Source organism: Nomascus leucogenys, chromosome 3, assembly GCF_006542625.1.
Source record: "Nomascus leucogenys isolate Asia chromosome 3, Asia_NLE_v1, whole genome shotgun sequence".
Lineage (NCBI taxonomy): Eukaryota > Metazoa > Chordata > Mammalia > Primates > Hylobatidae > Nomascus > Nomascus leucogenys.
Window position 1 is genome coordinate 93095818 of NC_044383.1, and position 24581 is coordinate 93120398.

General features: G+C 39.1%; 1 protein-coding gene across 2 annotated transcripts in view; it reads left to right on the plus strand.

The window, feature by feature from the left end:
- The window catches only part of QRSL1 (glutaminyl-tRNA amidotransferase subunit QRSL1), a 37337-nt gene extending 24696 nt beyond the window's left edge, over window positions 1-12641 (plus strand). The window contains exons 8-11 of one of the 2 annotated variants that reach the window (XM_030809520.1): window positions 169-361; window positions 1058-1175; window positions 8086-8291; window positions 10890-12641. In XM_030809520.1, the coding sequence (XP_030665380.1) occupies window positions 169-361; window positions 1058-1175; window positions 8086-8291; window positions 10890-11110 (738 nt within the window). In that variant the 3' untranslated portion in view covers window positions 11111-12641. Of the gene's footprint in view, window positions 1-168; window positions 362-1057; window positions 1176-8085; window positions 8292-10889 lie in introns of those variants that run through there. The other variant, XM_030809521.1, reaches the window with a different exon arrangement.
- Window positions 12642-24581: the final 11940 nt, after the last annotated feature.

Consider the following 24581-nt stretch of genomic DNA (forward strand, 5'->3'; position numbering starts at 1 on the left):
GGATTCAATCTTTCTAGCTACCTACCAGCAATTTTATCATATTTTCTAATGTATTACCAAAGGTCCTGAAGTATAAATTTTTATAAAATAATCTATGCAGATGAAATACAAATTTTTATAAAATCATCTATACAGTTCCAATTTTGTATCTTGACTTTTTCCTACAAGGAATATCTTGTACCAGAATTATCAAGTGAAGTACAGTCTCTTTGGTCCAAAGCTGCTGACCTCTTTAAGTCTGAGGGGGCCAAAGTAGTTGAAGTATCCCTTCCTCACACCAGTTATTCAATTGTCTGCTACCATGTATTGTGTACGTCGGAAGTGGCATCGAATATGGCAAGATTTGATGGGCTACAATATGGTAAGATGGCTGGGTTATTTTATTTTTAAGGTAGTTGTAGCAAACATTTGAAAGGTTCACTTATTAGTGACAAAAAAGTTAATGCTTGAGATAATGATTCAGAAAAGTTAATCAGTGAATCATTTTACCTTTGTCATTTTAGACTTGTACTTACACTGTTTGTCATAAATATCTGTATATGTTTGGTTTGCTTCTCGGGACTATGAATAACTTGAAGGGATAGTATCTTGTTGTATGCTCAGTCCTGCTAATGTAGTACCTGATAAATGGTAGGAGCTCAATAAATGTTTGAATGAATGAATGAGGGAGTGAACAAATGGAGTTTCTTTCTTGGTTCTTTTCTTCTCTCTCCATGACCAGTCAGTCAGTCAAAAGGCAGATAGGGAAAAGAAACCATTAAGGGCAACTCCCTAAACTTTAGTATTGGTCACAAAAATGTGAATCTAAATTAGCCAGGCATGGTGACACATACCTGTAATCTAAGCTACTCAGGAGGCCGAGGTAGGAGAATCACTTGACAAGGGAGGCAGAAGTTGCAGTGAGCTGAGATCACACCACTGCACTCCAGCGTGCGTGACAGAGTGAGACTCCATCTCAAAAAAAAAAAAAAAAAAAGTGAATCTAGGCCTGGTTTTAGCCAAAACTTTACTGACTTTACTTCCTTTCAAGTAATATTTACCCTTTTCTTGTTTTCAGGTCACAGATGTGACATTGATATGTCCACTGAAGCCATGTATGCTGCAACCAGACGAGAAGGGTTCAATGATGTGGTGAGAGGAAGAATTCTCTCAGGAAACTTTTTCTTGTTAAAAGAGTAAGACAACTCATTTAGGAATTTTCTTCATTCTTGAAACCTCAAGTAACATGTCTCTATCAGGTCTTATAAGTCAAGATATTTAGTAAAGACACAAAATCTTTATGATTTGAATTAGAAAAGACCTGTTTATGGCACTTTTGGGTCCTGGTATTGAAAAACAAAAGAAATATTGGTACTTTAGCTAAATGATTGGTACAAATTACAGGCAGTCCTCCATATCTGTGGGTTTTGCAACATGGGATTCAACCAAACACAACTAAAAAAAATTCGAAAAATAAAAAATAACATACAACAATAAAAAGTAATACAAATTAAAAAGCAATACAGTATAACAACTATTTACATTGCATTTAATATTACAAGTAATCTAGGGATGATTTTAAATGTGCAGGAGGTGTGCATAGGTTTTATGCAAATACTGCACCATTTTATATGAGACTTGAATATCCTCAGATTTTGGTATCCAAAGGGGTCTTGGAACCAAACCCCCAACAGACACCAAGGGATGAGTGTAAGTAGGAAGCCATTAAGGATTTTAATCTCACTAAATGTCCCTTGGGTATTACCACATTGGTTTATTGCTATTAGAGCCTTAAGCAGGGAGTTGTATTATCTCTTAAAAAATGTATTGAATCAACTTAGTTTTTTCTTATATTATGTATGTCTTTGCTCTAAGAAAGAATTCAAAATGACTATGACTCCTTCTTCAGTTGTCTTCATTATTAGTTTATTCACAATCTTGTGAACAGGCCTCATCTTCTATACCACGAAGAGTGTCTAAGAGGACATGAGAAGTGTGAAAAAGCAAGATTGGTTATTGTAACGAAGAGCTTCTTGGAGTTTTTCTCCATGCCCTCAAGGGCAGAAAGCATTTTATTCATTTGTGCATCCTCTCAGGGCCGATAGTTAGAATTACTTTTTACTTTTGAGACAGTGTCTCACTCTGTCACCAAGGCTGGAGTGCAGTGAAGTGATCTCAGCTCACAGCAGCCTCGACCTCTTGGGCTTAAGTGATCCTCCCACCTCAGCCTCCCTAGTAGCTGGAACTACAAATGTGTACCACCATGCCCAGCTAATTTTTGTATTTTCTGTAGAAATGGGATCCTACCATGTTGCCCAGGCTGGTCTCCAACTCCCGGGTTCAAGCAGTCCACCCACCTCAGCCTCCAAAGTGCAGGTGTTACAGGCATGAGCCACCATGCCAGGCCACAGGATTGATTACTTTTTCTAAGAATACTATTTGAGGCCGGGCCCAGTGGCTCATGCCTGTAATCCCAGCACTTTGGAAGGCCGAGGTGGGCAGATCACCTGAGGTCAGGAGTTTGAGACCAGCTGGCCAACATGACGAAACCCTGTCTCTACTAAAAATACAAAAATTAGCTGGGCGTGGTGGTGGGCACCTGTAATCCTAGCTACTCGAGAGGCTGAGGCAGGAGAATCACTTGAACCCAGGAGGCAGAGGTTGCAGTGAGCCAAGATCATGCCACTGCACTCCAGCCTGGCCAACAGAGTGAAACTCCATCTCAAAAAAAAAAAAAAAAAAAAAAAAAAAAACTATTTGATTATGTTCCAGATTAAAAGACTGTTACCATATTGACCAGGTGTTTGTAATGTCTTTGGAAAAGAAAATGAAATATTGCTAAGAAATTTTCTAAGCAAAAACTTTTATTAAGCTAAAGATGTTACTTTTGCCACATATTACTGATTAGAACCATATTGTTTATCTCAGGGCACAAGTTGATGAATTATATAGGTCATTGTAACAGCATAAAGAGAAATTGAAGGAGAGGAGTCAGAAAGCATTTCTCATGATCACCATTTGGGGGTTCTGATAAAAGAAAGTTAAAATTACTGCTGGTATCCCTAGCTCCTGAGTCAGTTCCAAGTTGGGTCAACTTGGGTGGACAAAGGTAATAGGAAAAATGGGATTTTTAATACTTGTTTTATTTTAAAAAGTCAACTTATGTGCCAGGAAGTGTTTGTTTGTTTATTTATTTATTTATTTATGTATTTGAGACGGAGTCTCACTCTGTCACCCAGGCTGGAGTACAGTGGCACAATCTCAACACACTGCAACCCCGCCTCCTGGGTTCAAGCAATTCTTCTGCCTCAGCCTCCCGAGTAGCTGGGAGTACAGGTGCCCACCACCACGCCTGGCTAATTTTTGTATTTTTAGTAGAGATGGGGTTTCAACATGTTGGCCAGGCTGGTCTCAAACTCCTGACCTCGTGATCCACCCACATTGGCCTCCTAAAGTGCTGGGATTACAGGCATGAGCCACCACGCCCAGCCAGGAAGAGTTTATTTTTAATTGACATAAATATTTACTTATGTACCATGTTTATATCTACCTTTTGCTATTTATCTTCTATTTGTTCCATCTGTTCTTTTTTCTTTTAACCTTTTCTTCTGCTTTTTTTCTTTAAATAGTAATTTTTCTCTTAAAAAGATCTAAAATGAGAAAAATAGTGTCATTTATATTTACCTACATATTTAGTATTTCTGGTGCTTTTCTCTCTGCTCTAGAGATATAAATTTCCATCTGGTATAATTTTGTTTTTACTTGAAGAACTTTCTTTAATATTTCTTGTAGTCATTTGGGAGTGAATTCTTTCAGCTTTGGTTTATATGTAAAACTCTTTATTTTGCTTTTAATTTTGAAAGATATTTTCTCTGGGTTTAAAAATATAGGTAAGGTGGGCACAGGGTGCACTCCTGTAGTTATAGCTACTCAGGAGGCTGAGGTGGGAGGATTGCTTGAGCCCAGGAGTTAGAGCCTGCGGTGAGCTATGATCACACCACTGCACTTAAGCCTGAGTAACAGAGCAAGAGCCCATCTCTTTAAAAAAATAAAAAGTATAGGTTGCTTCTTCTTTCTATACTTTAAAGGTTTTGTTCCATTGTCTTCTGGCTTACATAGTTTCTGAGAAGTCTGTTGTCATTCTTATGGTCATTCCTCTGTATATAATGTATCTTTTTTCCCTCTGGCTGATTTTAAGATTTTCCTCTTTATCATTGATTTTCAGGAATTTGATTCTGCATAGGGGTTTGTTAAGCAGCTTTGATCTGTTGGGTTATAGTTTTAATCAAATTTGGAAAATTTTGGCTATTATTTGTTCAAATAGTTTTTCTGTCCTCCATCTGTCTGGGACTCTTTTCACATGTGTGTTAATCTGCCTGATGTTGTCCCACAGCTCACAGACACTACATTCTTTTTTTTTTCCTTCTCTGCTTCCTTTTGCCTAGTTTCCATTACTATTCTCAGAATCACTGATCTTTTTTTCTGTTATGTCAATTCTTTCCAGTATATTTTTTATACATTGTATTTTTTTCTCTAGAAGTTCCATGTGGGTCTTCTTATCCCTTCAATTTCTTCATTATTTTATGTTTTCTTCTACCTTCTTGAACATATAGAACTTATTTAGGCTGGGTGCGGTGGCTCACACCTGTAATTCCAGCACTTTGGGAGGCCAAGGTGGGTAGATCACTTGAGGTCAGAAGTTCAAGACCAGCCTGGCCAACATGGCAAGACCCTGTCTCTAGTAAAAATACAAAAATTGGCTGGGTGGGGTGGCATATGCCTGTAATTCCAGCTACTCGAGAGGCCAATGTACAAGAATCACTTGAACGTGGGAGGCAGAGGTTGCAGTAACCTGAGACTGTGCCACTGCACCCCACCCTGGGTGATGGAGTGAGACTCTGTCTCCAAAAAAAAAAAAAAAAAAAAACATATTTATAGTAACTGTTCTAATGTTCTTATCTACTCATTCCAGCATTTTTGTATCTGTTTGTATTAATGCTTTTTCCCTCTCTGGTTATGGGTCATATTTTTTGCTGCTTTTTATGTCTATATATTGTGAATTTTACATTGTCATTTGCTAGACTTTTGTTATATTCCTTTAAACAGTGTTGGGCTTTTTCGCAGGATGCAATAAAGGTGCTTGGAATTTGTTGGATCTTTTCAAGGCTTCTTTTAAAGCTTTGTTAAGATAAATCCAAAGCAGCCTTTAGTCCAGGGCTAATTTTACTTTACTTCGAGGTGATGCTTTGATCCTGCATATATTCAAGTCTTTTCGCTTTGGCTGTCAGAAACACAAACTATTCCCAGCCCTGTTTGAGCTCTAGGAATTGTTCGGTCCACTGCTCTTTGGGGATTGTTTCCCCAGCCTTGGGAATTTCTTCTCATGCATTCATAGATCAGTGCTCAGCCAAAGACTCAAGGAATCTCCCTGCAGATCTCTTGAGCTCTCTCTATGTGCCACTCCCTCCTATTCAGCACCCTGCTTTGCAAATTCTAGCTGCCTTTGCCTCCTTGAACTTCAGATCTCTGTGCCTTTAACTTACCCCCGCCACATACTGTTTAGCTTTCTCTCTGGAATGAGGCCTGAAAACTGCCCCTAGGCATTAAGCTGGGGAAATCAAAGGGCATATCTCATTTTCTTTTCTTTTTTTGGAGACAAGACCTCACTTGGTCACCCAAGCTGGAGTGCATTGGCATGACCATGGCTCACTGGCAGCCTCGACCTCCCAGGCTCAAGCTCTTCTCAGCAACCCTCAACACTCCCCACCCCCCAGTGAAGCTAGGACTACTGCAGAATTTTTTGTAGAGACAGGATCTCCCTCCCTGTGTTGTCCAGGCTGGTCTCGAGCTCCGGGGCTCAAGGAATCTTCCCCGCCCAGCCCACCGTAGTCTCTCAAAGTGCTGGGATTACAGGCATGAGGGACCACACCTGGCCTGGCTTACTTCATTTGTTTCTCTTCTCTCATAACTTTTTCTCCTGAACGTCTGTTGTCTAATGTCTGAATATGGTCATTTCATATATTTTGTCCAGTTTTCTAGTTGTTTAAGAAGGCAGAGTTTCTTAGTTCTTTTTTGTTTTTTTTTTTTAATCCCCTATTCTGAGAAGCAGTCTTACTTCATTTTTGCTGCTATAACAGAATGCCTGAGACTGGGTGATTTATAATAAACGGAGATTTACTGGCTCACAGTTCTGGAGGCTGGGAAGTCCAACACTGAGAAGCCAGCACCTGGCGAGGGCCTTCTTGCTATGTCCACACATGGCAGAAAGCAAGGGTAGGGAGAAAAACAGGGAGAGAAAGGGAAAGCACATGGTGGGGGCTGAACTTTCCCTCTTAGAATGGCACCAATCCCACTCAAGAGTGGAGTTGTTATGGCCCAGTCACCTCTTAAAGGCCCCATCTCTTAATACTGTTACAGTGGCCATTAAATTTCAGCATGACTTTTGGAGGGGACAAACATTCAAACCATAGCACAGAATAAATCCCATTAAATCCCATCTCCATTACTCCATCTTGGATGGAAGCAGTTCTTCTTCTGAGCCATATTTAAAGTAGGAAGAAATTTAATAGAGAACAAGTATCTGTTTTTTTTGGTTTTTTGTTTTTGACACACAGTCTTGCTCTGTCGCCAGGCTGGAGTACAGTGGTGCGATCTTGGCTCACTGCAACCTCCACCTCCTGGGTTCAAGAGATTCTCCTCCTGCCTCAGCCTCCCCAGTAGCTGGGACTACAGGTGCCCACCACCATGCCCGGCTAAATTTTTTTGTATTTTTAGTAGAGTCAGGAGTTCACCATGTTGGCCAGGCTGGTCTCAAACTCCTGACCTTGTGATCTGCCCGCCTCAGCCTCCCAAAGTGCTGGGATTACAGGCATGCGCCATCAGGCACGGCTAGTATTTGTTTTTTATAAAATTCGGGTTTTGTAATGTGTTTAAACCACTTAGTTATTGTCATTGTGTAAATTATACTTGATGCCTGCATTGGTCTCTCTGTAGACCTGGTGGTCAAGAGTAAGGACCTATGATATTTCTGTACCACTCTTTTAGAGTAAAACATATTTCACATTTTTATCGTATTTTATTTGGCCCTCAGTAAAACTGGAGCAGGTATATCCATTTTTACTGTTGTGGAAACTGAGGTTTAGAACAGTTAGTTCTTACTAGCCTCTCCTAACAGCTTCAGAAGAATCTAAAGGATTTTTTTTTCCTTTTCTTGGTATCATTGACTTATAGTTACTCCTATGTCTGGCTTTTTCTTTAGTCTTTTTAGTAAAATAAGCATTCTTGAATTTCACATTTCTATCCCTGGGCTGTACCTATCCATAAAATACAAAATTCAAATACTGCATAGTCTACCAGTCTATCTTAGTTACCTTTAGAAAGTCATTTATTGCTATGTACTTTACTTTCCTCACCAATGAATATTCTGGTTTAATGATAGCCCTGGAATTATTAATATTTTGAGATTATACATGTAGAATTGCATCTACTAGTGAATTCTGAATTCTGATTGATTAATTTATATGTACAAACTCTTAGAGTGGCAACACAGTGGAAGAGAATTCATTTTTATATGTTAAGAATCTTAGTGGTGCCTCCTCATAAAAGCCAAGAATCCAGTGGTTCTTTTTTTTTTTTAAACAGTGCCTAAACTCTTTATTTAACCAACCAGTATTTCTGATTTTATTCCTGATGCAGGATTTTAAAACCTTAGAAGTCTATAAATACTGCATTCAGACTTTCCACATCAAGAGAAAGGGGCCCAGGGCAGAAGATGTCAGGCCCCAGGCTGTTTTGGGATGGGAAAAGTGGCAAAGATTTCTCAACAGTCTGTGTCAGTTTTCTAACTTAATTGAAATGCCTTTAAGCTCTGCTTCATCCCCAAACTTTCCCCTATGGCGTCTATGATAGAAAAACACTCCTCTCTGATATACGCCCCACCACTGGGGAGCTGGGGGGAAGAGAATGGGCATTACACAGGCAAGCCAAACTTTTTGTTCAGCCAGAAAATGGAAATCCAATGGTTCTTTATCAAGCCTAATGTAAGATAATTGATTAAAAGAAAAATACAAAAAATCCTTAAAAACGTCACCCACTTTTTTCCCACAGAAACTATGAAAATTATTTCGTCAAAGCACAGAAAGTGAGACGCCTCATTGCTAATGACTTTGTAAATGTTTTTAACTCTGGAGTAGATGTCTTGTTAACTCCCACCACCTTGAGTGAGGCTGTACCATACTTGGAGTTCATCAAAGAGGACAACAGAACCCGAAGTGCCCAGGATGATATTTTTACACAACCTGTAAATATGGCAGGTGAGGATTCCTCAGGAACGTTCTGGTTTTCTTCAAATTCTTAGGCAGGTACCCTGGTCTTCAACTTAAGATTCTAGCTAGATGGTTCCCTAAAAGCAAAAGTCTGTCCTTTTGGAATGCTTAGGAGTGTGTGTGTGTACATGTATTAGTCTGTTCTCACACTGCTGTAAAGAAATACCTCAGACTGGATAATTTAATTTAAAACAGAGGTTTAATTGGCTCACAGTTCTGCAGGCTGTACAGGAAGCTGAGCAGCTTCCACTTCTGCGAATGCCTCAGGAAACTTAAATTCACAGTGGAAGGTGAAGGAGAAGTAGCCATGTCTTACATGGCCCAGCCAAGCAAGAAAGGGGGAAGGTGCTACAGACTTTTAAAACAACCAGGTGTTGTGATAACTCACTCACTATCACGAGAACAGCACCAGGGGGAATGGTGTTAAACCGTTTATGAGAAACCGTCCCCATGATCCAGTCGCCTTCCACTAGGCCCCACCTTCAACACTGGGGATTACAATTCAACATGAGATTTGGGTGGGGACACAGATCCAAACCATATCAGTACATATGCCTGCACTCTCACCACACACACACAAACACAACACACTTAGTAGTTTTTTTTTTAACTTTTATTTTGAAAAATTTAAAACCCACAGAAAAGCTGAAAAAGTGGTATAATGAATGCTGATATGCCCTTCACCTGGATGTAATCTTGTTAACATTATGCCTTATTTGCTTTGCCCTTCTCTTCCTCTTTCTACACACCCACACTCACACACACAACTTTGTTTTTACCTTAATCATTTGAAAGTTTCAGATGTCATGACACTTCACCCCTATATTCTTTTGTACAAATCTTATAAGGATAAATTCTCCTACAGAACCACAATTCCATTGTCAGACCTAAGAAAACGAACATGATTAATAATTCAAATATAGTTTATATTCAAATTTTCTCAGTTCTGCCAAAAGTGTCTATTATAAGTTGTCTTTCATAAGTTGTCTTTCCTCCTGATATATTACATTGGTTTATGGTATCTTTTTAAAATCTAGAATAATCACCCCACCTCTCCTTTTTCTTTAAAACCACATCTGGCTGTGCTATAATTTTTGTTTCAATCATCAAACATAATGTAGAAAACTTAAGAGGAAAAGGAAAGTCTATTACATTTACCTATACTTTTGCTTACTGTGTTCTTTCTTCCTTCCTGAAGTACCAAGATTCTTTATTTTGTCACTTCCGTTTAGAGACATTTCTTTAGCCTTTCTTGTAGGGTAGGTCTGCTGATGAAAAATTATCAAAGGTTTCCTTTTGAGAATGTGTTGATTTCCCTTTGATTTTTAAAGGTTATTTTTGCTGGATGTAGAACTCTGGTTCAACAGTTCTTATCTTTAGCACGTAAAAAATGTTAAGAGCCCAGTCCATTTGTGCTGTAGGATGTCCCATCCATAATCAGGATTTGTCAGATTGCTTCCTCATGATTGGGTTGAGTTAAACATTTTTGCTAGAAATACTACATAATCTTCATGTCAGGAAACAGTTAACATCAGTTTGTCTCACTTTTGGAAACCAAGTTGATCACTTTGCTAAGGAAGTAACTGCTAGATGTTTCCTTATAAAAAGGTACATTTTTCCTTTTATCATTTTTTAAGCAATTTCTGGGGTAATATTTTGAGACCATGTGAATATCCTATTTTCCAATAATCTTGAACCCAGTTTTAGCATTCGTTGATCATCCTTGAAATATTAGCTACAGAATTACAAAATTCTGGCTTTACTAAATTTGTCATTCCTTCTACATTTATTAGCTAGCAGTATTCTCTAAAGAAGAGCCTTCCTTTTTTTCTTTAATTCAATGTATTATAAGCAATTACTGTCAGTATTGTTTTTGATGCTCAAGTTGCCTTAAATTTGGCCAATAAGAGCCCCTTCAAGTTATATGTATCCTTTAAAACTGTCCCCATTAATTTTTGAAAACTTGTTTTATGATATAACAAGATGGTCTGGGATTTTGTACTTTATCTGCCCAAACCTGGAATTAAAACTACCCTGAGCTAATTTCTCATCTAATGGATTGCCAAAAATTCAAAAACTGAACAACACACTCTGTTTGCAAGGCCATAGGTGGAAGTTCAAAATGGTACAACTTCTTTGCAGGGGAATTTTGCAATATCTAATTACATATGCATTTGTCCTTTGATGAAGCAAACTCCTCTTCATCTAAGAAAATTTCAAGAATACCAAAAAAATACATACACAAGGTAATTCTCTGGGGCATTGTATAAAATAGCTAAATATTGAAAACAATCTAAATACCCAACCATAGAAGACTGGTTTACTCAATTATGGTAAAACCAAGTAATGGAGTACTGTACAGCAATAAGAAATGAATGAAGAAGGTTTCTGTGAACTGGTACAGAATGATTTCCAAGATATATTGTTAAGTAAACAAAACAGTAGAAAAGCATTATATAGCATAATATTTTTGGTTGTTTTTTAAACCTTATCCTGTATTGTACTTACTAGCACTGGAAAGTGGAAGAGGTCTCTGCTAATTAGGATGGAGAATTAATCACCTACTGGGTTTCCTTCTTTTCCCAGGATTGCCAGCAGTGAGTATCCCTGTTGCACTCTCAAACCAAGGGTTGCCAATAGGACTGCAGTTTATTGGACGTGCATTTTGTGACCAGCAGCTTCTTACAGTAGCCAAATGGTTTGAAAAACAAGTACAGTTTCCTTTTATTCAACTTCAAGAACTCATGGATGATTGTTCAGCAGTCCTTGAAAATGAAAAGTTAGCCTCTGTCTCTCTAAAACAGTAAACATATCTTACAAATTAAAATGACTTTTAGGCTGGGTGTGGTGGCTCACACCTGTAATCCCAGCACTTTGGGAGGCCGAGGCAAGTGGATCACGAGGTCAGAAGATCTAGAACAGCCTGGTCAACATGGTGAAACCCTGTCTCTACTAAAAAATACAAAAATTAGCCAGGCTTAGTGGTAGGCGTCTGTAGTCCCAGCTACTCGGGAGGCTGAGGCAGGAGAATCACTTGAACCCCAGAGGCGGAGGTTGCAGTGAGCCGAGATCATGCCACTGCACTGCACTCCAGCCTGGGTGACAAAGCAAGACTCTGTCTCAAAATAAATAAATAAAATAAAATAAAATAACAGATTCTATACTCTAGAGAGTTAAATGGTCTTGCTCAAGTCTTGTAGTTAGGTTTCTTGTTAATACAGTCGTTCCATGGAATTACTATTTAAAATTCCTGTGACAATAATAATGTGTCAGCATTTAGTAAGCATCCACTAAGTGTACAGTACTTCTACAATAACACAAGATATTTGTTCCTCAAAAACAATGCATTCTGCCATAATGTTCATTAAAGAGTTTACAGTAAAAATAAGATTAGGGATAAACTTCTCAAAAATTGTACATCTGTGTAACTAAACCACTAACAAAAACATGAATAGTCCTTCTAGAGGTAACCTGGATAGCCTAGGCAGGCAACTTATCATGTGGTGAAGGCCGCCTCAGGGGTTGTTAAAAATGCACGGAAACAATTGAGTGGGATTATTGGCTTCTGAGCGCTGAGCAGAGCAGGTGGAAGAGGAACTTTGAGCATAGGAGGAAATGCAACCAGTCAGGGCCCGGAATCATGCAAATCTCAGGGGTATGCCTCTCTGGGGAGGAGCCCCAGGTGCAGGCACTCCTTTTATTTCCCTAAGAAAGAGCTGAAATGACTGAGAACTTTCCTTTCCTCCGTAGAGTTACAATTTTACTTCTGCTGTTCCAGAGCCCATGCCTAGAAGCCAGAACAACTCCATGTTACACTGAGTTCACGCTCCTATTTACTGATCACAAATGAGCTCATTGATGTCATAGAAACATTTATTGTAACCTAACAGACCATCACAGATTGGAAACTTGGTAGATAGCAGAGCATGGTGTTAGTGAAAAAGGTTCAAAATACACAAGTAAGATACACTCTGAAAAACGTGCAGATAATTTGCTGATGATGCCAAAGAGGGGATGCACATGGCAAGACTTTGCCTTACCCTAGATTCTCTATATCTCATGGTTTCCTTTTCCTCTTGACTGTCTTTACAAGTGTTTTTTATTTTGGCCTCCCGAGCCCAGAGATATTAATGGAGATCTCTATTCAATATTTGACAGAATCTAATGGAAACCATCCATTTACTCATGATAAGGCTTCATCATTGGATTTCTGTGTCTTCACTAGAACACCATTGTCATCTCATATTGATCAGGTATTTTAATCCAGCACTTACATGTTGTTGATAAATGAAAGCTGAATTGTTACTTAATAAATTCACTTCATTTAGTAAGAAAAAATTGTTTCCTAAATATGACGTTCATGAAGAGAAAATAATGAGTCAGAATCATCTGCAGAACCACTGGAATGTTTCATCGTCGCCTGTTAGTTTTCTGTCCTCTCTGAGATCCTCCCACTCCCAAATACTCAACCTGATTAACTTCACATAAAAGTTTTATGTGCCAGGCTCAATAATATTCTTATAAATTTTGACTGTGAATCCCTGAAAGAGGAAGAAATCCATAAGAGAGAAAATTGCATTACTTTGTAGCAAGAAGAAACCGTTTTAAGTTTTTTAATTACTCAGACACCACAACATCCTAGGTGGAGGAAACCACTTTAGTTGAAGAAGCAAATATGATGTCAAAAGCAAGTAAATAAATAAACCGTTGTTTATTTATTTATGTTTTTATGTAATGAATTAAAAAAAAAAGAGAGAGAGATGGGCTCTCCTTATGTTGCCCAGGCTAGTCTCAAACTCCTGGGCTCAAGCGATCTGCCTCCCTTCAGCCTCCCAAAGTGCTGAGATTACAGACACGAGCCACCACACCTGGCTGAAATAATAATATTCAATATTATATATTCAATAATATTCAATATTATTTCAGATAATATTATCTCTTGTTCCTGTATCTCTACATGAGCTGCACTAATAATTTGAATCTGGAAATTAAAAAGTGAAACATTTACCATTCTCATATACTGATACCCAACTAGCATGAAATGATACCTAATTTGTTTTTCTTTCCTCTTCATTTTGACTCTTAATCTAGTAGGTCTCATTTTGCCAAGTCACTGTCTGGGAATTTAAGTGATAAATACTTTCTTTGTCTCAGCTAATTAAACTCTAAAATTATTAGCAACAGAACTTCCAGAACAGAGTGTTTTTGAAAGGTGAAGATGTCTACACGTGTAAGATGAGTTCCTTGATAAGACCTGAAAGACCCAAACCAAAGCAAAAGTTTGAACACATGTCAGAGTGAAAAAATGATGTGATCACCTGCCACCACAGAGAGTCAAAGGAGCAAGTGGGAAAACCGCTATACCATGCTGGCCCACACTTAGCGTTACCAAGAAAAGCACCTGATACCCAGGAGGCAGAATGTTCCCTTTGAGTGGCTGACACCAGGTCCTCTGTGATGATATCAGACGGGGCTGTTTAAAATTAAAGATGGCATGGTATAGAAGAGGAGCTTGCAAAATGACAAAAAAAGTGCTTATTCCTATTAGGAAATACCTGCACCTCCTAATGTAAATAAGTAACTTTAGGACTTTAAACAGGATCTGAAGGATAGTGAAAAGAGAAATAGGCCGGGCACGGTGGCTCACGCTTGTAATCCCAGCACTTTGGGAGGCCGAGGCGGGCGGATCACGAGGTCAGGATATCGAGACCACGGTGAAACCCCGTCTCTACTAAAAATACAAAAAATTAGCCGGGCGTGGTGGCAGGCGCCTGTAGTCCCAGCTACTCGGAGAGGCTGAGGCAGGAGAATGGCGTGAACCCGGGAGGTGGAGCTTGCAGTGAGCCGAGATTGCACCACTGCACTCCAGCCTGGGTGACAGAGCAAGACTCCGTCTCAAAAAAAAAAAAAAAAAAAAAAAAAAGAAATAAGTAGGTACTAATAAGTAGACCTCGGGATTCAGCAAGCTGTGTGCCATACCTTGTTTGATTCAAAGCAGGAGAGTAGGCCAGGCGCAGTGGCTCACGCCTGTAATCCCAGCACTTAGGGCGGCCGAGGCAGGCGGATCACGAGGTCAGGAGATCGAGACCATCCTGGCTAACACAGTGAAACCCCATCTCTACTAAAAATACAAAAAATTAGCCAGGCGTGGTGGCAGGCGCCTGTAGTCTCAGCCACTCAGGAGGCTGAGGCAGGAGAATGGCATGAACCCGGGAGGCGGAGCTTGCAGTGAGCCAAGATTGCGCCACTGCGCTCCAGCCTGGGTGACAGCAAGACTCCATCTCAAAAAATTAAAAAATAAATAAAAAGCAGGGGAATAAAATAATGGAACTTTAAAAATATCTCATAAATTTTCATTCATTAACTACTTTTAATCCCCCTCCCTTTCTTTTTGTCTTTTATTTATTTATTTATTTTTTTTTTTTTTTTTTTTTGAGACAGAGTCTTGCGCTCACCCAGGCTGGAGTACAGTGGCACAGTCCTGCTCACTGCAGCCTTGACCTCCTGGGTCCAGGCAATCCTCCCACCTCAGTCTCCCAAGTGTGGCACCACCAGGCCCAGCTAATTTTTTAAATTTTTTGTAGAGTCAGGGTCCTGCCATGTTGACCAGGCTGGTCCTGAACTCCTGGGCGCAAGCCATCTGCCCACCTTGGCCTCTCGAAGTGCTGGGATGACAGGAGTGAGCCACCGTGCCCAGTCCCCCTCCCTTTCTTCAAACATCTGGTTATCTGTACCAAGGCACAAGCCTAGGAAAAGACATATCCGCTGTGTTTAGAAGGACCCAGAGGAAGTTTAAAATAGAAGGCTTTCCTCAGTTATTTCATAACTTAAGCAATGTGTACACTAGAACATAAACCTGAAAATTTAATAAAGGCAAATAACACGAAAAAAAACCAAAGGCAACATTAAGTAAAAGTAATTATTACAGGATTTCGGAGGAGCTTTTTTATTTATTTTTCTTTGTACCTCAATAGAATATAAACCCAAAAATATTTTAGGCGGCTTATTTAAAATATTACAATTGTATAAAAGTAAATAGTTGAGGAAATCCATGAAGTGATAATAAAAGTGAGGAAGAAGAATAAAACCGGAAATAGATTAAAAACAAAAAATGCTTGTCAGGGTATCTATATAGATGCTTAATATTGGATAGTATATGATATGGTGGGAAATAAGCTTTCCTAGTGGGGTAAGGCCGCCAGATTTAAAAATCAGACAAACCTGAATTGAATCTTGTTGCTGCCATTTCCCAGCCGTGTAACTTGTCTTGAGTTTCAGTATCCTGACCTGTAAAATAGGGATAATATCCCCTCCTTGGGGTGGTCGGAGGGATTAAATTTAAGTGACACACTAAAAGCACATAGCATGATACCTGACAGAATAAGCACGCAATATTTTGTAGCTATAAATAAATGCATGCAATCATGAATTTCAGTCATTTTCTTATAGAGGCCTCACAGTAAACTCTTACAGAGGCCACAATTTGGCTATGTCACAATTTGGCATGTGGCCAAATTATAACTTACTGAAAGCTTATACTAGAGACCAGCTATATATTTTCCTGATGATCTGGCTTCCCCTGAGAATAAAGTTTAAAATATCTGGAAGAACTGATAGACTACATTTTTTTTTTTTTTTTTTTTTTTGATACGGAGTCTTACTCTGTTGCCAGGCTGGAGTGCAGTGGCGGCAATCTAGGCTCACTGCAACCTCTGCCTCCCGGGTTCAAGCGATTCTTCTGCCTTGGCCTCCGAGTAGCTGGGACTACAGGCACGTGCCACCATGCCCAGCTAATTTTTGTATTTTTGGTAGAGACGGGGTTTCACCATGTTGGCCAGGATGGTCTCAATCTCCTGACCTCGTGATCCGCCCGCCTTGGCCTCCGAAAATGCTGGGATTACAGCCATGCGCCACTGACGCCCGGCCACTAGACTACTTATTTAAACAGCAATTTCCAGAGGCTTGGCAAGGTGGCTTATGCCCATAATCCCAGCACTTTGGAAGGCCGAACTGGGTGGATCACTTGAGTCCAGGAGTTTGAGGCCAGCCTGGGCAAGATGGTGAAACCCCATCTCTACCAAAAATACAGAAAATGAGCTGGGTGTGGTGGTGCACGTGTGTAATCAAGACCGCTTGAGCCTGGGATGTGGAGGTTACAATGAGCTGTGATCGTGCCACTGCACCTCAGCCTGAGCAAAAAAATGAGACCTTGTCTCAAAAAAATTAAAATAAGCAATGTCCATGAGTTTTTGGTAAAGAATTGGCCACTCCAGTGATAGAAAACCTGAAAGTCTTCGTGATGTGTGAACCAAATGAAGAACAGGGCTGACAGGCATTTTAAAGAATGAAGGTTCCAGGCTGGGCACGGTGGCTGATGCCTGTAATCCCAGCATTTTGGGAGGCCAAGGCGGGCGGATCACAAGGTCAGGAGATCGAGACCATCCCGTCTAACACGGTGAAACCCCGTCTCTACTAAAAACACAAAAAATTAGCCTGGCATGGTGGCGGGCGCCTGTAGTCCCAGCTACTCTGGAGGCTGAGGCAGGACAATGGCATGAACCCGGGAGATGGAGCTTGCAGTGAGCCAAGATCACGCCACTGCACTCCAGCCTGGGCGACAGAGCAAGACTCCATCTCAAAACAAACAAACAAACAAAAAAAAGAATGAAGGTTCCCCCAAAATGGCCAACCCATATTCCTATGGGGAAAGTGTTTTTGATAGAACCAAATTCTTCCTCATAAAAAGCAGTTCCATTCTAACATATAGACATAATTGAGGCTCCAAAATAACTGTATCTTCAGTGCAATTCCTTTAACATGGGAAAATTTTAAGGTAAATGTTACCAGCAGCCAATTAGTACATTCCTCAGGGAAAATAAGTTAATGAAGTACCCATAAGTCATCTAATTGTAAGCAATTTCACTCCTTGGTGAATCTTCCATAATAAGTTAGTTGCCAAATGGGCCTACAGGTCAATGAATAATATGATAAAATTGGTGGCAGATATCTGCCAAAATGATAATCGGCAATTTTACCATAGTTCACTTAGCAGGGCCAGTTGTCTATAGAGGCCAGTCATAGTTTAGAATACTTATCTTTCTGTTGTCTATGATAGGGGCATATACATCTAAATTATCCAAAACTGTTTTCAAGTAATTAACATACTAACTAGAAGGAAGTGAGGCTGGAGTTCAGAATTTGAAGACTTAGAATAACCAAGGATATTCTAATTCTAACACGGTGCTCTATCAGAACAGTTCTATAGACAAGCATGTAAGAAAAAAATCTATTTTTTTTCAAATTATGTGCAAATTATCTTCTTAGCGATAGCACTTCATTTCTCTGTGGAAATGGCCACTTGGATAGCAGGTAATTGGTGCAGAATTAAGATGGTGCTAATGGTAAAAGAAGTGAAGCACTATAAAGTGAAAATTAGAAGAATGTAGACCTTAATTGGATTAGAGGATAGGGGAGAATGGAGGGAAAGAAAAATTATTTTTATCAAATGAAATGTTCACAGCTGGAAGAATGGTATTACCATTCATATTAAATAACAAGGGAAAGCAACAACAATGTGTAGGGGCTGGAGAACTCTACAGCCAAATGAGAGGCCTAACAGGCAGAGGAAAAAGAGGCAACTAAGTAAGATGGAGTTTTGGGAGTTAGAGCATAAATAATGAAGTCTTTATATTTGGTTCCTTTTTTTCCCATGTTTTATTATTTTATTATTCTGCACCAATTACCTGCTATCCTAGTGGCCATTTCCATGGAGAAATGAAGTGCTACTGCTAAGAAGATAATTTGCACATAATTTTAAAAGAAATAGATTTTTCTTACATGCTTGTCTATAGAATTGTTTTGATAGAGTACTGTATTAGAATTAGAATATCCTTCGTTATTCTAAGTCTTCAAACTTAATTCCAGCCTCACTTCCTTTTAGTTTGTATGTTAATGACTTGAAACCAGTTTTGATAATTTAGATGCATATACCCCTATCTTGCATATATACAACAGTGAACACCCACATACCTACCACCTATTTTAACAGGTTTTGTTTTTCTAATTACAAAGGTAATGCATGTTCTCTATAAGAAAGGAGAAAAAGAAAAGCACTATAAGAGAAAAAAGAATCACTTGTCACCTCACCATCTAGTATATATATTGTTAAAAACTTTAGACAAAATAAATATGTTGGAGTTCATCTAAGCAAAAAATGATTCATGAATCAAGAGCATTTGGAGCCAGAAGAGGTTCTGAGAACTCTAAGTAGTAGCATGAGCAGTGAGCTTTTATAGGCTGAATACAGAAGCAAAGTAGAGAAATCATCTGATTGGCTACAGCTAGATGTTTTCCTTATTGGGGCATGGTATGATGAGCCATTTGCCTTATTTGGGTATGGTCTGATGAGAGGTCCCTAACCATATAACCAGTTGGTTGGTTGGCTGTTTGTGATTGGCTGAGGCTTTTTTTTTTTTTTTGAGACTGAGTTTTGCCTCTTGTCGCCCAGGCTGGAGTGCAGTGGCACAATCTTGGCTCACCACAACCTCTGCCTCCTAGGTTCAAGATATTCTCCTGCCTCAGCCTCCCAAGTAGCTGGGACTACAGGCACCTGCCACCACACCCAGATAATTTTTGTATTTTTGGTAGAGATAGGGTTTTACTGTGTTGGCCAGGCTGGTCTCGAACTCCTGACCTCAGGTGATCCACCCACCTCAGCCTCCCAAAGTGTTGGGATTATAGGCGTGAGCCACTGTGTCTGGCCTTTTTTTATTTATTTAAATTAAATAAGTTACAAGAAATGTTTGCAAGTTAAGTTCCTGTGTGCTTATTTAAGAGCTCTGGGTACAGAAGCAATCCCATGAAAATGGCTTCCTGCTTGTTTTGCTTAAATAATATGTATATGCTTATGTAATTATATGTATTTTATTAATAAAATTGGTGTGGCTGGGCACTGTGGCTCACGCCTGTAATCCCAACACTTTGGAAGGCCAAGACAGGTGAATCACAAGGTCAGGAGTTCGAGACCAGCCTGGCCAAGATGGTGAAACCCCATCTCTACTAAAAATACAAAAATTAGTCAGGCGCAGTGGCGGGTGCCTATAATCCCAACTACTCAGGAGGCTGAAGCAGGAGAATCACTTGAACCCGGGAGGCGGAGGTTGCAGTGAGCCAGGATCACACCACTGCGCTCCAGCCTGGGCAACAGAGCAAGACTCCATCTCAACAACAACAACAACAAAATTGGTGTTATACTTCACAAGTTATGCAGGCATCACCACTTGATTCCAGAACTTTCTCATTATTTCAACAAAGAAACTCTGTACCTATTAATAATCACTCCCCATTCCACTCCTCCCAGCTCCTGGCAACCACTAATTTACTGTCTCTCTGGATTTGCCTGTTCTGGATATTTCATACAAATGGAATCATACAGTATGTGACCTTTTGCATCAGGCTTCTTTCACTCAGTACAATGTTTTCAAGGTCTATCTATGTTGGAGCATTTATCAATATTTCATTGCTTTTTATGACTAATATTCTGATGGGTAGATACATTACATTTTGTTTACTCATCATTAATTGATGAACATTTGGGTTGTTCCCACTTTGTTGCCATTATGAATAATGCTGCTATGAGCATTCATGTACAAGTGTTTCTGTGAAAATATTTTCATTTTGTGTGGATATATACATAGGTTTAGGATTGCTGGGTGCTATGGTGTGAATGTGTCCCCCAAAAGTTCACGTTAGAAACTTGGTCCTCAACACAGCAGTGTTGAGAGGTGGGACCTTGGGGAAGTGAGTAAGTCATGAGAATTCTGCCCTCGTGAATAGATTAATCCACTCATAAATTAGTGGATTAATGGGTTAGTTATCATGAGAGTGGATCTGTTATAAACACCTGTTTGGCCCTCTCACCATGTGATGCCCTATCCCGCCTCAGCACTCTATGGAGAGTCCTCACTGTCTAAAAGACCCTCACCAGATGTGATCCCTCAATCTTGGACTTCCAAGCCTCTAGAATTATAAGAAATAAATTTCTTTTCTTTGTAAATTATCCAGTGTGTGGTATTCAGTTATAGTAACAGAAACAGACTAAATCACAGGTACTGTTTAACTTTTTGAGGAACTGCCAAAGTCTTTTCCAAGGTGGCTGCACCATTTTACATTCCCACCAGCAATGCATGAGGGTTTCAGTTTCTTCACATCCTCGCCAACAATTTTTGTTTTCTCTTTTTGATTTTTGCCACCTCAGTGGATGTGAAGTATATTTCATTGAGGTTTTGATTTGCATTTCTCTAATGACTAATAATATTGAGTATATTTTCATGTGCTTACTGATCATTTATATATATTCTTTGGAGGAGAAACTTCTATTCAAATCCTTTGCTCATTTTAAATTGAGTTATTCGTCTTTTTATTGTTGAGTTTAAAAGGTTTTTAAAGAAATACATCTTTTAGATACAAGCCCCTTATCAGATGGTATCTGATTTATAACTGTTTTCTCGCATTCTGTGAGTTGCCTTTTCACTTTCTTAATGCTTTCCTTAGGAGCAGGAAAGTGTTCCTTTTTTGTATTATTATTTTTTTGCCACACACTGTCAGTTTTTCAGTATAATGAAGTCCAATTTACCTGTTTTTACTTTTGTGACTTTTGCCTTTGATATCATATATCAAATCATCAAATCTATCTGTAATAATTGTTAGCAAATGATATGAGGGACCTAAATTTTATTAAAAATACCACATAACCCAGTACCTGTCCACACTATTATTCTAGTCTAAATGCTTCTATATACTCAGGTCTGATTTGGGGCCATTGTTGAAGCTTTGTTGGTTTTTCTTAAGGTGACCCCAAAGTAGCCTGATTATAACATTCAAAAGAAACAGTGATACCTACAGTTTTGCTATTGCCCTACCTTTGTATAAGCAAGTGTCTTGCAGTCTAAAGCATGTATTCAATGTCTGTTAAATTGAATTAAATTGAAAATCAGTTTTAGGGAGGAGAAATGTGAATAATAGAGTAGCCAACACTGTGATCCAGCCTTGTTCACAGTTTCCATTTCTGTTGAGGTCATCTCTGTTCTGAGCCAAAACTGCTCTTTCAACACTTTTTTTTTTTTTTTTTTTTTGAGACAGAGTCTCACTCTGTCACTCAGGCTGGAGTGCGGTGGCGCGATCTCGGTTCACTGCAACCTTTGCTGCCCTGGTTCAAGCAGTTCCCCTGCCTCAGCCTCCTGAGTAGCTGGGATTACCGGCGCCTGCCTCCGTGCCCAGGTAATTTTTTTTTTTTTTTTTTTTTTTTTTTTTGTATTTTTAGTAGATACGGGGTTTCACCAACTTAGCCAGGCTGGTCTTGAACTCCTGACCTCGTGATCCACCCGTCTGAGCCTCCCAAAGTGCTGGGATTACAGGCGTGAGCCACCATGCCCGGCCTCAACACATTTGCAATACAATCATGGTAATCATTAGTTTTGTTTGTCAAATATTTCCAGTTCTCTCCAGTTTCAGACCCTCTTGTGGTTAGGTGGGATCTTGTGTTTAGTTCCAGCCAATGCATCGTAAGTGGAAGTGTCACGTGTCTGAGCCAGAGATTGCTAGGTTGATATCCTCTAGGGTTTTCTTCTCCCTCCAGCAATGTTCAAAATGGTGGCTGCTCTATCAGCCCAAGTCCCTGAGTGACTTAAGTGTCAGAGAGCTCTGTCAACATAATGGATGAGTAGCACAAGCAAAAAATCAAACTTTTTCCACTTTTGTTGTTTTAAGCTGCTGAATTTTGGGATGGAATGTTAGTGAAGCATAACATGGCCCATCCTGAGCGTCTACCAGTCACTGTCTTTCTGACTTCTCTTCATTCACTGGTCTGCTTTTCAAACCAACCCAATAGTACCATAGATAGTTTTGGGTTTTTTTTTTTTGTTTTTTCTGTTTTTTTGTTTTTTTTAATGAACATAGAAATTGACCCTTCTGGCCTTAAAGCTTGAAACTTATATTTGTTTTATCTGAGTCCCTTTCTCAGTAACCACCTTCAGGCCTCTCAAAAAAAAGTTTCAAAGAACTGAAACTCTCCAGATCACCATATCCAGACAATGAGATGCCAGACCCCTCAGGACCCCTCATTCATTGTGATTGCTTCCTTGCCCCTCCCTAGTTCCTGTCTTTTTACACACTGTTACATTTCTTCCCTGCTATATAAACCTCTAGTTTTAGCTGGTCAGGTAGATGGATTTTAGACTCAGCTCCCACTTCCTTGGCTGCCGCACCCGATTAAAGCCTTCCTCATTGGCAGTACTCATTGTCTCAGTCATTGGCTTTCTGCGTGGCAAGCAGCAGGACAAAACCCCTGGTTTTTCAGTAACTCTTTCTTGAATGAGAGGTAAGAGGTTTCAGGTAGAACATGAAGAAATTGGCCTGGAAATGATTTCACAGTTGCATCCTCAGTCACTCTTCTCATATGCATGACAACTTCAACTACATTTTGGGAAAGCCCACCATCCATATATAGATGTTGTGTGCTCCAGAAGTGCCTGAGTGCCCAAAAAAGTGAAATGCCTGGGAAATTAACATTTCCATAAAAGGTAAAAGAAACATGGACTTAGTTACATTGAATAGGTAACAATTTACAGAGAAAAAGACAGTCTGTGTTATGGGGCAAAACCTTCAACACAGTCCAGAAAGATCACTATAAATAAATGTGAGATTAGATTAAGTCACCAAATTTGGTAATTATTTAACATTTTCAATCCATTCCATGGCCTTTTTTGTTTCTATTTCATGGACGTTCACAAAACCCTTGACATTCATGTTGTGTCCATTTCCCATATATGCTGAACTTTGAGGTCTCCCCACACTGGTATAAACTTTATAATAAATTAATATTGTGTATATAAAATTTGACAAATTACTGTCTTTTGAAAAAAAAAAAAAGCAGTGTCCCACTCTGTCACCCAGACTAGAGAGTGCAGTGGTACAATCTCAGCCCACAGCAACCTCTGCCTCATGGGCTCAAGTGATCCTCCCACCTCAGCCTCCCAAGTAGGTGGAACTACAGGCACATGCTACTGCGCCTGGCCAATTTTTTTTTTTTTTTTTCGTAGAGATGGGTTTTCTTTCTTTCTTTTTTTTTTTTTTTTTTTTTTTTTTTTTTCCCTATTGCCTAGGCTGGTCTCAAATTCTTGGACTCGGGTAATCTGCCCGCCTCAGCCTCCTGAATTGCGGGAATTACAGGTGTGAGCCACCGCACCTGGCCAAGTTGCTGTCTTGATGTAGAACTTTTATAATACTAAGGCTTAATAATCGTGACTCAGATGTTATTAGAGAAAGAGAAATAATTAGCATCACATATCAAAGAGTTTCAATGTACACTGGGTTGTTTTTTGATTTTGTTTTGGCTAGATGATTAAGGCTACTATAAAATTGACTTTGAAATCAGTCTATAAGCTAAATTGCACTGCAACCATTATAGGCAGGTGACTTAAACATTAGTTGAAAGTATCGTTTTTATTATTATCATGTGCTATTTTTTATGAAAACTCTCACAGTGGCCAAAGACAAATGTAGTTTCAAAATATTCCTGATCAGATCATGATGTTGCATAAATGTTTGATCAAATGCATATACCATATCTAAAAAGTAAACATTATGAATCAAAAAGAAAAATAATACTAAAATATTTACAAATAGATCACTTGCTATCTTCTTTGTCTGAAATCCACATCTTCTCTTCCACCTTTCGTCACACACACACACACCACTTATGTTGTCAATACACCACTGCTTCCATAAAACTAAAAGACAAAAATAAATAGAAGTTATATTAATTGGAAGGAAAGAGGTAAAATGATCACCTCTGATTATACAATTGCATACCTGGAAAACCCAAGAGAATCAACTAAAAAGATATCACAAATAATAGAAGACTTGAGTAAGGTGAGTGGGTACAAAATTAGTGTTCAGAAACCAATAGCCTTTTCTATATGCAAACAGATCTGTTGGAACTGCACTGTGCAACACAGTAGCCTATAGCCTCATGTAGCAATTTAAATTAACTTAAAATTTGGTTCATTAATGACACTAGCCACATAACAAATTCTCAATAGTCACTTGAAATTTGGGGAGAAATAGAAATTCTGGAACTATTTTCCATAGACCACATTGAAAAAAATAAGTAATAAAAGTCCAGAAATATTTGGAAAAAGAATAATCATGAGAAACAGCACTATCAGATATTTAAAACACATTTTAAGGCAATAATAACTAAAATGTCTACATTTACAA